We start from the raw sequence: 16,285 nt of genomic DNA, 5'->3' as shown, positions 1-16,285 counted from the left end.
AGCTAACTTTCCCCCTTCGGGACTTTCAGTATACAATTTTTATGTTTTAACCTTCAATAAAAATAAGTACTGTTAACTTATAACAAACGGTACAGAGGTGATCGCTGGATTTCACACAGACATGCCTAATAGAAAATTCAATTTTCATTTACTTATACTACTCTTAGCAATCTTCAAGATATTGCCACCCACATCTTCTCTCTCATCCTTTTGGTGCAAAGGAACACGAAAGCAAGGAAGAATATTAAGTAAAATTAATTTAGGAATTGTAATCAAAGGGATTACAAATTGTAAATGTTTTTAAGGTAGACTAAATACCAGATAAAACGTAGTTATGTAATGATTTTCCTTAATATATCATACATAGAAGGCTAATAAAATCAGAAAACTCGGTCTCAAAGTCGCAAATTGCTTTAAGGATATCTGTTTCAACCATGAAGCAAACTTGCTTCATTGCTCTATTTTTAAATTTGCACCAGCTATACACAGAAACACACACATACACACACACACAACTTCCAGTATCAGAGACCAAATAAACAAAAATGAAAATGGAGATTTTCTTTTAAGGTAAGATTTTAAATTTAAATAAGTGAGGTCTCAAATGTAGTATTTGGATAGCTTGTGTGAAAAACCCTGGTGTGAGTTTTCTGTTTTAATTCTGAGATATCTCTTGGGAATGCTTCGATACACAGACAGAAGAAATCCAGTCGATTAAGCGTTAGACAACCAAGTATTAGGTAATGTATGTAACAATGCAATTCAGTTCTCCTGAGTCCCTCCACATTACAAACCTGGAGATAACACTGCCTGCTCTATATACTTCCTAGAACTGTTGAAAGGTAGCAAAATATTTTAAAATACTTTGAAAACAGCAAAGTGCTATACATTCAAAGCATTTTTTGTCATATTCATTCACATGTAAACTGCCCTACATTTTAATCAGCCACAGGCAAGCTCTCCATCTACACTCTACATGCCATTTCTCAGTGTCAGTAAAAGGATCATTGTGATAGGCTGGATAATGGCCCTCCCCAAAGATGTCTATGCCCTAACCAACCAGAACCTGAGAATGTTACCTTACACAGCAAGTGAACTTTGCAGATGTGATTTAGTTAAGGATCTTTCGATGGGGAGATTATACTGAATTATCTAGGTGGTTCCTATGTAATCACAAGTGTCCTCGTAAGAGGGAGCCAGGAGGGTCAGAGTAAGAGAAGGGGATGTGACAATGGAGACTCTGTGTGTGTGTGTGTGTGTGTGTGAGAGAGAGAGAGAGAGAGAGAGAGAGCGCGGGGAGAGGGGGAGTTGAAGATACTACTGCTGCTGGTTTTGAAGATGGAGGGAGAAGCCATGAGCCAAGGAGCACAGGAGGCCTCTAGAAGCTAAAAAAGGCAAAGAAACGAATTTTCTCCTAGAGTCTCCAGAAAGAACGCAATCGACACCTTGATTTTAAACTTCAACCTCCAAAGCCATAAGATAATAAACATGTGGGTTGTAAACCACTAACTTTCTGATAAATAGGAAACTAATATGATCATGAAAGCACAACCACCTGTTATCCCAGGACTGATATTCACAATTTTTTTCTGAGAATACACAATAAGTTGTAAAATAATAGCTTTGACCAGTTTCTGAATCTGTTTCCCAAACCCATTCCCCCCAGACTGGCGAGTCCTTTAGATCCCCTCCACTGGCACGGATAACGGAACACCAGCTGTGTAAGACGGGCCAACTGACAACATGTAGAGATCATCCAGGCCTGTCTCTTTCCCAGCATAGGTATTTGAATCATTCTGGATCTAATATGCTTTTTTAAAAAATTTCTTGGGGGGAAAAACGTCTTCTCCTTCCACTAGTAGAAATGCTTCTCATTCTAAAACATTTAGAATGAAAAAGTTGTCTAAGATGTAGAATTCTTTCAGCTAAAAATTTTTTTCTTACTCTGTCTTTAGTAAACATGGAAATTAAGAAATGATACATATAAGTCTCTTTCAGGTTTTTCTTTCTAAGTTAATGACTACACTTCCATATTCTTTAATATTTTCTTAGAGGTTTTCTAAACCTTTATCTATTTTGGATATTATATTCTGCTATGTTCCGCCTGCCTATGACTTAAAATCTGGACCTCTAAACATGCTGGACAAAATATATTAACCTTTCTTAATAGTGATATACACCATTTGTAAAAGTTGGCTGTGATCTAATAAATAAGATTAGGCAGAGAGGAAGGAGTTCCAATTTAAGCCCTGGTTCTGACACTACCATGTGACCTTGAGCAAATCACATAACCTCTCTGGTCTCAGTGACATCATCTATAAAACAAGGAACTTGAACTAAAGATGCAGTGTCTTAAAAGAGAGGTACAAAGTATTTTGCTAATTCTATGGAGAAAGTAGTCACCTGTGGCAAAAACAATTGATAAGTGCTCCTCATTAGCTCCTTCACAAAGATAACACTAGGGATACTGAGGCTTGTTTGGACTTTAACAATCCTGATTCCGGACGTAGCAAGCCTCAGTGCAAGGAAAGCCTGAGGGGCACTGCAGGCACACTGAGTGGCACAGATTTTGCGAGGCTAATGGATGAGGAAGGGTGGGGGGAAGCATAGGGGGCACCATGGAGAGCCTGGAACACCAAGGCAGTGCAGAGCCCCTGAAGGTTCCTGAAAGGCTCTCGTGATCTCTGCAGATTGTGACCGGAGTCCACTAGCATGTGAAATGTACCCCGTGGTGGCCCTTAGCAAGCCGTGCCGTTCGCCACCTTCTCCCCAGTGCCCAGGCACAAGAACCGGCACTCAATAGTTGCTCACAGTGTGTGTGAGCTGAGTGACTGAGCCCCAATAGCCCTTCTCGTCTGACCCTTTCCCTGAGGACCGTGTCCCAAGAGTGCCATGCATATTATGCGTGATGGGAATGGTGTCCTTGGAGTTATGAAAACAGCAGCCCTGCCTCCCTTCAGGAGGTCTCAGGGAGCTGGGCTATTGGAGTTTTCTAGACAAGAGGAAATGAAAGCCTGAACTAGTGACAGCCCTGGGAATGGAAAGGAGAAACAGTTGCCAGCATGATTTATTTTAGGGTGGTTTGGGAGATTTGCTGAAATACTCTTGACTAGTCAGAGTAAAATGTTACTTGATTTCTTCCCTATTTTCCTTTAGAGAAATTCAATAATAATCTATTACATAAAATTGGAAGGCTTATTATGTATCTCCTGATAAGCACAAGTTACTTATCATAAACCTCACTCTTCTGTCAAAAATTCATATGATCCCATTTTTCTACCTTTAGGATCTAGTACGTCAGCCAAAAATCAAACAATCTACAGCAATATTTTGAGGAACCAAAGAAAAACAACAAGAAGTCCCAAGGAACTCTATGTACCATTTTTTTAAAGGATGCCATATACTCAAACTTATAAGCATATTTCTTGAGTCCTATGCCACAGAAACATTTGCTAAAACTGCACTGACCACCTCACCTGTATTTTGATGTTTCTCAAATATAGATTAAATGAACTAACACAAAGCTTAAGTCATTTTGATTACTGAAGAAACATCTGATTCAGATGCTGTATTTTAAAGCTATGCCCCTTCTATTAATATCCAAGATTGCACTGTATTTCTTTTCTACAAGAATACTTTTTAAAAAAAAAACCCTACCACTACAATCTTTTTGGAATTAGATAGCATATACATAAATGAATAAATAAAAATAAAATCCTTCCAATTTTAAACACAGCAGATGATTAGTATTTACAGAAACAGACCAAAAAATTATTAAGGAGCATGGTACAAATTATGTTTGATACCTAGCATAAAAGTAAAGGGTAAAGGTAGCTAGCTAAAAAAACCTACACTAGATATATATTTTATATTTAAGTGTATCATCTTGGGTATTAAACATGCTGCTAGCTATCTCTTAATGAGCAACTGAGCTGTCATTTTTAATAACAGACTGACAATTATTATCTATAAGTTGATATTCCCTGAAAAGTCATCTGTGCAATACTTACATTAATACAGTTAAGAATAGAAACTTACAGTTGCATTTATTTTAAAAAGTATTATTTTATAATACTTGGCATAATATTATAGAAAATGACATGAACATATATTTACAATGAAAAATCAACATATTCCAAAATGCAGAGACCATTTCAATACGCAGCAGAACTTTATACAGAATCTTAATAACGCATCTCAGTTGCTCATTGTTAAAAAAATTTACTTGGTCTGTTGATGTTATATGAGAAAAATATACATAATCAAGATAAAATATGATAAAAAATAAACCAAATACTTGGGCCATTCTAATCTTAGTCCCTTCTCAAATCAAAGCAGACATGAGAGTTGAACAGCATAAAAACTCAAATTATCTAATTCATCTAAGTACACGACACCATTAATACGTAATGCAAGGAATTATATAATAGCCTATTGTAATTCATTCATTATAATATTCTAGAAATTCTATTTTATTTTCAAATACTAAGAAAAAATTTTAAATACCTCTTCCACAAAGCTGTCTTTTTTCTCTAGCATTTCTCGTAAAGTTTGAAGAATTTTAATGCACAATTTTTCTTCTTTCTCCATCAGTTTCTTTGTGTGATTGATCAACCTTAAAAGAAAACATTAAACTTTAATAGGACAGTGGTTTCTCTTCAAGCTATATACTAACATCATATGCTAGAGGAAAAAAAATCACACTATTATTTGAGAGTATAAAGCAAACCAGATACATGTTGTCGAAGTTTTAAAATTATACTTCAGCTTATAAGCTTTGTATTATAAAACCTTTGTTTTACAGTCAGTTTATCCCAGTGCACATGAATATCTGCAGTATATTACATTTTATTATATTATGTCATACTATATTATTTTCTATGTACTATATCACATTAACTGTATAGTAGAGCAGCAGTACACAACTTTGGAACCTTAGCATTAATGGGCTGCTTTCCAGTTTCCATTAATAATAATTGCTATGTTTCACTGCTAGGGCTTGGTAAAAACAGGCAGTTTTTGTGATTCGAATAAAAAAAAAAAAAGGAACATCAACACAGTCTACCCATTTACTATGTTTGCTATAATTTAGGCAAAGACTCTAATTAATTTTACAGTGGTGACGTCTGCACTGGTGCTCTGTCAAGAGAAAAGTTTGCAGATCACAGTTCTATAACTCTCCAAAAATTCAGAATCAAGTAAGACGTTCAGAATCCGAATTTACAGCTTAGCACATATAGCTCATGTTGTTAAAAAGCTGGTTCGCAAAATGACCCTGTGAGATGTGTCCTCCTAGAAAAACAAAACGATGTAGAATATAACGGAATGATCTGATTTCAGTGACATAACAGGAGTCCTGAGGGACAGAGCCCTGAGGAAAAGTGAGCTTTCGCTAGATAATGTCCAGGAGTGCTTATCAGCTCTCAGGGTGAAGTATGAGGACCTCCCCTGGATTTTCTCCATTCATCCTCACAGCAAGCTAATGTAATAGTTTCTATTATCAGGCTAATTTTGCTCATGAGAAAACAGAGCCCCAAAGAGAGAAAGTAACTTGCCTCTGGTTACACAGTTGTTCAGTGGTGGGATCTGGAAATAGACCCCAGGACCATCTGACTTCAGAGCCAAAATTCTGAAGCACCACTTTGTGGAGACAGGACAGTTCACTGATGAAGAGTCCTGACACACGCTAGGTTGTACACAGCTGCCTCTTATGTGACACCGTAAGTGCTATAGCAGAGGCAGTGGCAAATGCCATAAACTGGACAAAGAAACAATTATATTCTGTTGGGGGAGCTGCTTAGGGCTGATGAGAGAAGGTTTCGGTGACAAGGTAACACTTAACTATACAGATTTCACCTGGCAGGGAAGGGTGCAGAGAAAAGGCATCCTCGCAAAGGAAATGAACAAAGGGCAGATGCAGAAAGCTGATGGCACGTCCAGGGAATAAGTACTCCAACTGCCAGCTGACACTTAAAGACATGGAAGAGGAGAGTGTAAGAGGTGCAGCCTGAAAAGAAGGATCTGGGAATATCGTGCTAAAGAGTCTGGAATTTACGCTGTAGAAAATGGGGAACCACTGTGTTAAAGGACTTGTATGGCCCTGCCTGCCTGTGACAAAGATACGTCAGATGGAGGTGGGAACAAGGGCACAGAAGAGTGAGAACAAGCAAGAGATGAACAGGGCATGTGATGGGGTAAGGATACCAAAAGCAATATTGAAACAAAATAGCCAAGACCTGGCAAACGACGACATACAGAAAGTGGAAGAAGAGAGGGAAGGGAGATCACAGATGCCTGAAATGGGTGAGTTGGGTCAGTAGATGGAATATGATACTTTTAAATGACACCTATTTCACACTGTGAAGGAATAGTGATTTCCATTTAGACATGTTCCATCTGGGCAGGGTGCTATATGTCCATGTGGTCAGGCACAATAATTGTTCTAAAGTTCTCCTGACATGAAAAAAAAAAACCTGCCTCTCTAAAACCTCAGCTATTTAGTCTTTTTTTTCCCACATGATATAGTCTTTAAAGATATGAAAATCATTTGATGGACACTGTACATTTCTTTTGATTTTTTTTCTCTCTTAGGCTATTTCCATTTTTTTAACTTTTCTTTAGATAAAATATTTAATTCACTAACCATCTGAAAATATCAGTGGGAATGAATGAACACTTGCTCGGGATTTATACAGGTATTCGTCTATCATATAATGTTTGGTTGAGTTAGATCAGGTGACTTTCAAATACTTTTTTCTATGAACCCCACCATGCAAATACATGTCTGTGAGTGTATTTGTAAAACTAATGCAAAAGTTATCTTTACTCTATAAGATGCACTCTGATATTCTGTATTCTTTCCTAATTCATTTTTTAAAATTAACAGTTGCCTCTTCTCCACAAGTCACATACCACAGTTTGGGAAACAAAGCTTCTTCCTTCATAAGAGAGGAGTGAGTGCTGATATGAATGAACTATGAGCAGCCACCATAAAAGCTAACACCCACAATGACCTCTTCTCTTCTCTCTTACTCTATGTGAAATCTGGTCCTTTCCTGGGGTTTAGCCCTTGCATTCTCCTGCAGACACATCTGACTCAGCAAGTTCCAGGAATTAAATTCATTTGAGGAAGTCAGGAGGCCCACTTAAGGTCTACAGCAATTAATGAAGTTGGACTCTAATTTTTTTTTTTTTTTTTTTTTTTTTTTTTTTTTTTTTTTTTTTTTTTTTTTTTTTTTTTTTTTTTTTTTTATTTTTTAACATCTTTATTGGGGTATAATTACTTTACAATGGTGTGTTAGTTTCTGCTTTATAACAAAGTGAATCAGTTATACATATACATATGTTCCCATATCTCTTCCCTCTTGCGTCTCCCTCCCTCCCACCCTCCCTATCCCACCCCTCCAGGCTGTCACAGAGCACCGAGCCAATATCCCCGTGCCATGCGGCTGCTTCCCACTAGCTATCTACCTTACTACCTTTGTTAGTGTGTATATGTCCATGACTCTCTCTCGCCCCGTCACAGCTCACCCTTCCCCCTCCCCATAACCTCAGTCCGTTCTCTAGGAGGTCTGCGTCTTTATTCCTGCCTTACCCCTAGGTTCTTCATGACATTTTTTTTTTTTCTTAAATTCCATATATATGTGTTAGCATACTGTATTTGTCTTTTTCTTTCTGACTTACTTCACTGTGTATGACAGACTCTAGGTCTATCCACCTCATTACAAATAGCTCAATTTCGTTTCTTTTTATGGCTGAGTAATATTCCATTGTATATATGTGCCACATCTTCTTTATCCATTCATCCGATGATGGGCACTTAGGTTGTTTCCATCTCCGGGCTATTGTAAATAGAGCTGCGATGAACATTTTGGTACATGACTCTTTTTGAATTTCGGTTTTCTCAGGGTATATGCCCAGTAGTGGGATTGCTGGGTCATATGGTAGTTCTATTTTTAGTTTTTTAAGGAACCTCCATACTGTTCTCCATAGTGGCTGAACCAATTCACATTCCCACCAGCAGTGCAAGAGGGTTCCCTTTTCTCCACACCCTCTCCAGCATTTATTGTTTCTAGATTTTTTGATGATGGCCATTCTGACTGGTGTGAGATGATATCTCATTGTAGTTTTGATTTGCATTTCTCTAATGATTAATGATGTTGAGCATTCTTTCATGTGTTTGTTGGCAGTCTGTATATCTTCTTTGGAGAAATGTCTATTTAGGTCTTCCGCCCATTTTTGGATTGGGTTGTTTGTTTTTTTGTTGTTGAGCTGCATGAGCTGCTTGTAAATTTTGGAGATTAATCCTTTGTCGGTTGCTTCATTTGCAAATATTTTCTCCCATTCTGAGGGTTGTCTTTTGGTCTTGTTTATGGTTTCCTTTGCTGTGCAAAAGCTTTGAAGTTTCATTAGGTCCCATTTGTTTATTTTTGTTTTTATTTCCATTACTCTAGGGGGTGGGTCAGAAAGAATCTTGCTGTGATTTATGTCATAGAGTGTTCTGCCTATGTTTTCCTCTAATAGTTTGATAGTTTCTGGCCTTATATTTAGGTCTTTAATCCATTTTGAGCTTATTTTTGTGTATGGTGTTAGGGAGTGTTCTAATTTCATTCTTTTACATGTACCTGTCCAGTTTTCCCAGCACCATTTATTGAAGAGGCTGTCCTTTTTCCACTGTACATTCCTGCCACCTTTATCAAAGATAAGGTGTCCATATGTGCATGGGTTTATCTCTGGGCTTTCTATCCTGTTCCATTGATCTATCTTTCTGTTTTTGTGCCAGTACCATACTGTCTTGATAACTGTAGCTTTGTAGTATAGTCTGAAGTCAGGGAGCCTGATTCCTCCAGTTCCTTTTTTTGTTCTCAAGATTGCTTTGGCTATTCGGGGTCTTTTGTGTTTCCATACAAATTGCGAAATTTTTTGTTCTAGTTCTGTGAAAAATGCCAGTGGTAGTTTGATAGGGATTGCATTGAATCTATAGATTGCTTTGGGTAGTAGAGTCATTTTCACAATGTTGATTCTTCCAATCCAAGAACATGGTATATGTCTCCATCTATTTGTATCATCTTTAATTTCTTTCATCAGTGTCTTATAGTTTTCTGCATACAGGTCTTTTGTCTCCTTAGGTAGGTTTATTCCTAGATATTTTATTCTTTTTGTTGCAATGGTAAATGGGAGTGTTTTCTTGATTTCACTTTCAGATTTTTCATCATTAGTATATAGGAATGCCAGAGATTTCTGTGCATTAATTTTGTATCCTGCTACTTTACCAAATTCATTGATTAGCTCTAGTAGTTTTCTGGTAGCATCTTTAGGATTCTCTATGTATAGGATCATGTCATCTGCAAACAGTGACAGCTTTACTTCTTCTTTTCCGATTTGGATTCCTTTTATTTCCTTCTCTTCTCTGATTGCTGTGGCTAAAACTTCCAAAACTATGTTGAATAAGAGTGGTGAGAGTGGGCACCCTTGTCTTGTTCCTGATCTTAGTGGAAATGCTTTCAGTTTTTCACCATTGAGGATGATGTTTGCTGTGGGCTTGTCGTATATGGCCTTTATTATGTTGAGGAAAGTTCCCTCTATGCCTACTTTCTGCAGGGTTTTTATCATAAATGGGTGTTGAATTTTGTCAAAAGCTTTCTCTGCATCTATTGAGATGATCATATGGTTTTTCTCCTTCAGTTTGTTAATATGGTTTATCACATTGATAGATTTGCGTATATTGAAGAATCCTTGCATTCCTGGAACAAACCCCACCTGATCATGGTGTATGATCCTTTTAATGTGCTGTTGGATTCTGTTTGCTAGTATTTTGTTGAGGATTTTTGCATCTATGTTCATCAGTGATATTGGTCTGTAGTTTTCTTTCTTTGTGACATCCTTGCCTGGTTTTGGTATCAAGGTGATGGTGGCCTCGTAGAATGAGTTTGGGAGTGTTCCTCCCTCTGCTATATTTTGGAAGAGTTTGAGAAGGATAGGTGTTAGCTCTTCTCTAAATGTTTGATAGAATTCGCCTGTGAAGCCATCTGGTCCTGGGCTTTTCTTTGTTGGAAGATTTTTAATCACAGTTTCAATTTCAGTGCTTGTGATTGGTCTGTTCATATTTTCTATTTCTTCCTGATTCAGTCTTGGCAGGTTGTGCATTTCTAAGAATTTGTCCATTTCTTCCAGATTGTCCATTTTATTGGCATAGAGTTGCTTGTAGTAATCTCTCATGATGTCTTTTATTTCTGCAGTGTCAGTTGTTACCTCTCCTTTTTCATTTCTAATTCTATTGATTTGAGTCTTCTCCCTTTTTTTCTTGATAAGTCTGGCTAGTGGTTTATCTATTTTGTTTATCTTCTCAAAGAACCAGCTTTTAGTTTCATTGATCTTTGCTATTGTTTCCTTCATTTCTTTTTCATTTATTTCTGATCTGATTTTTATGATTTCTTTCCTTCTGCTAGCTTTGGGGTTTTTTTGTTCTTCTTTCTCTAATTGCTTGAGGTGCAAGGTTAGGTTGTTTATTCTAGATGTTTCCTGCTTCTTAAGGTGGGCTTGTATTGCTATAAACTTCCCCCTTAGAACTGCTTTTGCTGCATCCCACAGGTTTTGGGTCGTTGTGTCTCCATTGTCATTTGTTTCTAGGTATTTTTTGATTTCCTCTTTGATTTCTTCAGTGATCACTTCATTATTAAGTAGTGTATTGTTTAGCCTCCATGTGTTTGTATTTTTTACAGATCTTTTCCTGTAATTGATATCTAGTCTCATGGCGTTGTGGTCAGAAAAGATACTTGATACAATTTCAATTTTCTTAAATTTGCCAAGGCTTGATTTGTGACCCAAGATATGATCTATCCTGGAGAATGTTCCGTGAGCACTTGAGAAAAATGTGTATTCTGTTGTTTTTGGATGGAGTGTCCTATAAATATCAATTAAGTCCATCTTGTTTAATGTATCATTTAAAGCTTGTGTTTCCTTATTTATTTTCATTTTGGATGATCTGTCCATGGGTGAAAGTGGGGTGTTTAAGTCCCCTACTATGAATGTGTTACTGTCAATTTCCCCTTTTATGGCTGTTAGTATTTGCCTTATGTATTGAGGTGCTCCTATGTTGGGTGCATAAATATTTACAATTGTTATATCTTCTTCTTGGATCGATCCCTTGATCATTATGTAGTGTCCTTCTTTGTCTCTTTTAATAGTCCTTATTTTAAAGTCTATTTTGTCTGATATGAGAATTGCTACTCCAGCTTTCTTTTGGTTTCCATTTGCATGGAATATCTTTTTCCATCCCCTTACTTTTAGTCTGTATGTGTCTCTAGGTCTGAAGTGGGTCTCTTGTAGACAGCATATGTAAGGGTCTTGTTTTTGTATCCATTCAGCTAATCTGTATCTTTTGGTGGGAGCATTTAGTCCATTTACATTTAAGGTAATTATCGATATGTATGTTCCTATTCCCATTTTCTATATTGTTTTGGGTTCGTTATTATAGGTCTTTTCCTTCTCTTGTGTTTCTTGCCTAGAGAAGATCCTTTAGCATTTGTTGTAAAGCTGGTTTGGTGGTGCTGAACTCTCTCAGCTTTTGCTTGTCTGTAAAGGTTTTTATTTCTCCATCAAATCTGAATGAGATCCTTGCTGGGTAGAGTAGTCTTGGTTGCAGGTTTTTCTCCTTCATCACTTTCAGTATGTCCTGCCACTCCCTTCTGGCTTGTAGGGTTTCTGCTGAAAGATCAGCTGTTAACCTTATGGGGATTCCCTTATGTGTTATTTGTTGTTTTTCCCTTGCTGCTTTTAATATGCTTTCTTTGTATTTAATTTTTGACAGTTTGATTAATATGTGTCTTGGCGTATTTCTCCTTGTATTTATCCTGTATGGGACTCTCTGTGCTTCCTGGACTTGATTAACTATTTCCTTTCCCATATTAGGGAAGTTTTCAACTATAATCTCTTCAAATATTTTCTCAGTCCCTTTCTTTTTCTCTTCTTCTTCTGGAACCCCTATAATTCGAATGTTGGTGCGTTTAATGTTGTCCCAGAGGTCTCTGAGACTGTCCTCAGTTCTTTTCATTCTTTTTTCTTTATTCTGCTCTGCAGTAGTTATTTCCACTATTTTATCTTCCAGGTCACTTATCCGTTCTTCTGCCTCAGTTATTCTGCTATTGATCCCATCTAGAGTATTTTTAATTTCATTTATTGTGTTGTTCATCGTTGCTTGTTTCATCTTTAGTTCTTCTAGGTCCTTGTTAACTGATTCTTGCATTTTGTCCATTCTATTGTCCATTCTATCTCCAAGATTTCGGATCAACCTTACTATCATTATTCTGAATTCTTTTTCAGGTAGACTGCCTATTTCCTCTTCATTTGTTAGGTCTGGTGCATTTTTATCTTGCTCCTTTATCTGCTGTGTGTTTTTCTGTTTTCTCATTTTGCTTATCTTACTGTGTTTGGGGTCTCCTTTTTGCAGGCTGCAGGTTCGTAGTTCCTCCTGTTTTTGATGTCTGTCTCCAGTGGCTAAGGTTGGTTCAGTGGGTTGTGTAGGCTTCCTGGTGGAGGGGACTAGTGCCTGTGTTGTGGTGGAAGAGGCTGGATCTTGTCTCTCTAGTGGGCAGGTTCACGTCTGGTGGTGTGTTTTGGGGTGTCTGTGGCCTTATTATGGTTTTAGGCAGCCTCTCTGCTAATGGGTGGGGTTGTGTTCCTGTTTTGCTAGTTGTTTGGCACAGGTTGTCCAGCACTGTGGCTTGCTGGTCGTTGAGTGAAGCTGGGTGCTGGTGTTAAGATGGAGGTCTCTGGGAGATTTTCGCCGTTTGATATTATCTGGAGCTGGGAGGTCTCTTGTGAACCAGTGTCTTGAAGTTGGCTCTCCTACCTCAGAGGCAGAGCCCTGCCTCCTGGCTGGAGCTCCAAGAGCCTTTCATCCACACGGCTCAGAATAAGAGGGAGAAAAAGTAGAGGGAATTAGTAGACGTATGAGGAAAGAAAGAAGGAAAGGAGGGAAGGAAGGAGGGAAGGAAGGAAGGAAGGAAGGAAGGAAGAAAGAAAGAAAGAAGCAAAGAAGGAAAGAAGGCAAGAAGGAACGAAAGGAGGGAGGGAGGGAGGGAGGAAGGAAGGAGGGAAAGAAGGAAAAACAAAAAGAAAGAAGATACAGTAAAAATAAAATAAAGTATAATAAAGTTATTGAATTAAAAAATTCTTAATTAGAAAAAAAAAAAAAGGACGGATAGAACCTTAGGACAAATGTTGGAAGCAAAGCTGTACAGACAAAGTCTTACACAGAAGCGTACACATACACCCTCACAAAAAGAGGTAAAGGGGGAAAAATCATAAATCTTGCTGTCAGAGACCACCTCCTCAATTTGGGATGATTCGTTGTCTAAAGGAGGGAAGGAAGGAGGGAAGGAAGGAAGGAAGGAAGAAAGAAAGAAGCAAGGAAGGAAAGAAGGCAAGAAGGAACGAAAGGAGGGAGGGAGGAAGGAAGGAAGGAGGGTAAGAAGGGAAAACAGAAAGAAGATACAGTAAAAATAAAATAGAGTATAATAAAGTTATTGAATTAAAAAATTCTTAATTAGAAAAAAAAAAGGGGACGGATAGAACCTTAGGACAAATGTTGGAAGCAAAGCTGTACAGACAAAGTCTTACACAGAAGCGTACACATACACCCTCACAAAAAGAGGTAAAGGGGGAAAAATCATAAATCTTGCTGTCAGAGACCACCTCCTCAATTTGGGATGATTCGTTGTCTAAAGGAGGGAAGGAAGGAGGGAAGGAAGGAAGGAAGGAAGAAAGAAAGAAGCAAGGAAGGAAAGAAGGCAAGAAGGAACGAAAGGAGGGAGGGAGGAAGGAAGGAAGGAGGGTAAGAAGGGAAAACAGAAAGAAGATACAGTAAAAATAAAATAGAGTATAATAAAGTTATTGAATTAAAAAATTCTTAATTAGAAAAAAAAAAGGGGACGGATAGAACCTTAGGACAAATGTTGGAAGCAAAGCTATACAGACAAAGTCTTACACAGAAGCGTACACATACACCCTCACAAAAAGAGGTAAAGGGGGAAAAATCATAAATCTTGCTGTCAGAGACCACCTCCTCAATTTGGGATGATTCGTTGTCTAAAGGAGGGAAGGAAGGAAGGAAAGAAAGAAAGAAAGAAAGGACGAAGGTAAAGTATAATAACGTTCTTAAAATTAAAATTGATTATTAAGAAAAAAAATTTTAAGAAAAAACCATGGACGGATAGAACCTAGGACAAATGGTGGAAACAAGACTATACAGACAAGATCTCACACAGAAGCATACACATACACATTCACAAAAAGAGGAATAGGGAGAAAAATCATAGATCTTGCTCCCAAAGTCCACCTCCTTAATTTGGGATGATTGGCTGTCTATTCATGTATTCCACAGATGCAGGGTACATCAAGTTGATTGTGGAGCTTTAATCCGCTGCTTCTGAGGCTGCTGGGAGAGATTTCCCTTTCTCTTCTTTGTTCTCACAGCTCCCAGGGGCTCAGCTTTGGATTTGGCCCTGCCTCTGCGTGTAGGTCGCTGGAGGGCGTCTGTTTTTTGCTCAGACAGGACGGGGTTAAAGGAGCCGCTGATTCGGGGGTTCTGGCGTACGGAGGCCGGCGGCGGGGAGGGAGGGGCACGGAATGCGGGGCGGGCCTGCGGCGGCAAAGTCCGGCGTGACTCTGCACCAGCCCGAGGCCCGCCGTGCGCTCTCCCGGGGAAGTCGTCCCCGGATCCCGGGAACCCGGCAGTGGCGGGCTGCACAGGCTCCGCGGAAGAGGGGAGTGGAGAGCGACCTGCGCTCGCACACAGGCCCCTTGGTGGCGGCAGCAGCAGCCCCAACGTCTCCCGCCCGCCTTGGGGTCCGCGCCTCCAGCCGCGGCTTGCGCCCGTCTCTGGAGTCAGCGCCCTCAGCCGCGGCTCGCGCCCGTCTCTGGGGTCCGCGCCCTCAGCCGCGGCTCGCGCCCGTCTCTGGGGTCCGCGCCCTCAGCCGCGGCTCGCGCCCGTCTCTGGGGTCCGCGCTTTCAGCCGCGGCTCGCGCCCGTCTCTGGGGTCCGCGCTTTCAGCCGCGGCTCGCGCCCGTCTCTGGGGTCCGCGCTTTCAGCCGCGGCTCGCGCCCGTCTCTGGGGTCCGCGCTTTCAGCCGCGGCTCGCGCCCGTCACTGGGGTTCGCGCTTTTAGCCGCAGCTCGCGCCCTTCTCTGGGGTCCGCGCTTTCAGCCGCGGCTCGCGCCCGTCACTGGGGTTCGCGCTTTTAGCCGCGGCTCGCGCCCTTCTCTGGAGTTCCTTTAAGCAGCGTTCTTAAACCCCTCTCCTCACGCACCAGGAAACAAAGAGGGAAGAAAAAGTCTCTTGCCTCTTCGGCAGGTGCAGGCTTTTCCCCGGACTCCCTCCCGGCTAGCTGTGGTGCACTAACCCCTTCAGGCTATGTTCAAGCCGCCAACCCCAGTCCTCTCCCTGCGCTCCGTCCGAAACCGAAACCCTAGCCTCAGAGCCTCAGCTCGCAGCCCCGCCCGTCCCGGCGGGTGAGCAGACAAGCCTCTCGGGCTGGTGAGTGCCGGTCGGCACCGATCCTCTGTGCGGGAATCTCCCCGCTTTGCCCTCCGCACCCGTTGCTGTGCACTCCTCCGCGGCTTCGAAGCTCCCCCCTCCGCCTCCCGCAGTCTCCGCCCGCGAAGGGGCTTCCTAGTGTGTGGAAACTTTTCCTCCTTCACAGCTCCCTCCCACTGGTGCAGGTGCCGTCCCTATTCTTTTGTCTCTGTTTATTCTTTTTTCCTTTTGCCCTACCCAGGTACGTGGGGAGTTTCTTGCCTTTTGGGAGGTCTGAGGTCTTCTGCCAGCCTTCAGTAGGTGTTCTGCAGGAGTTGTTCCACGTGTAGATGTATTTCTGGTGTATCTGTGGAGAGGAAGGTGATCTCCGCGTCTTACTCTTCCGCCATCTTCCCTTCGATGGACTCTAATTTTAATAGATATCTTTGCAAATAAAACTCTTGGTTCTTCCCAGAATTAAGGAAGGAGTAAGTAAACAGATATCCCTGAGCCTCTGGCCATACTACAATCACACACATACAACAGAACAAAAAGCTTTTCTCTAACCACTACCCTGTGTGTGACACCCTCTTCCTCCACCTGGGTGTAGGACCTGTGATATATTCCCATTATCATATCACTCTGCTTCTGTCCTTTGAATTTACCTAATATTGCAACAGATTTGCTTCATCTTCAGCACAGGTCAATATTTTCTTGATATTCTGAGTTACTTTATATTACCTTCTTATAGACCTATACCTTTAAGTTCTAGA

General features: G+C 40.3%; 1 protein-coding gene across 4 annotated transcripts in view; it reads right to left on the bottom strand.

The window, feature by feature from the left end:
- ITPR2 (inositol 1,4,5-trisphosphate receptor type 2) overlaps window positions 1-16,285 on the bottom strand; it is a 533,856-nt gene that overhangs the window by 215,648 nt on the left and 301,923 nt on the right. For all 4 annotated transcript variants that reach the window (XR_012324486.1, XM_019936326.3, XM_033866983.2 and 1 more), the window contains one exon: window positions 4,507-4,615. Coding sequence is in view for 3 of the 4 variants with exons in the window: in XM_019936326.3 (XP_019791885.2) it covers window positions 4,507-4,615 (109 nt within the window). In the remaining variant the exon portion in view is untranslated. The remainder of the gene's footprint in view (window positions 1-4,506; window positions 4,616-16,285) is intronic.

The sequence above is a fragment of the Tursiops truncatus genome, chromosome 11 (genome assembly GCF_011762595.2).
Source record: "Tursiops truncatus isolate mTurTru1 chromosome 11, mTurTru1.mat.Y, whole genome shotgun sequence".
Classification (NCBI taxonomy): Eukaryota; Metazoa; Chordata; class Mammalia; order Artiodactyla; family Delphinidae; genus Tursiops; species Tursiops truncatus.
This window is presented reverse-complemented; position numbering and strand designations above follow the sequence as displayed.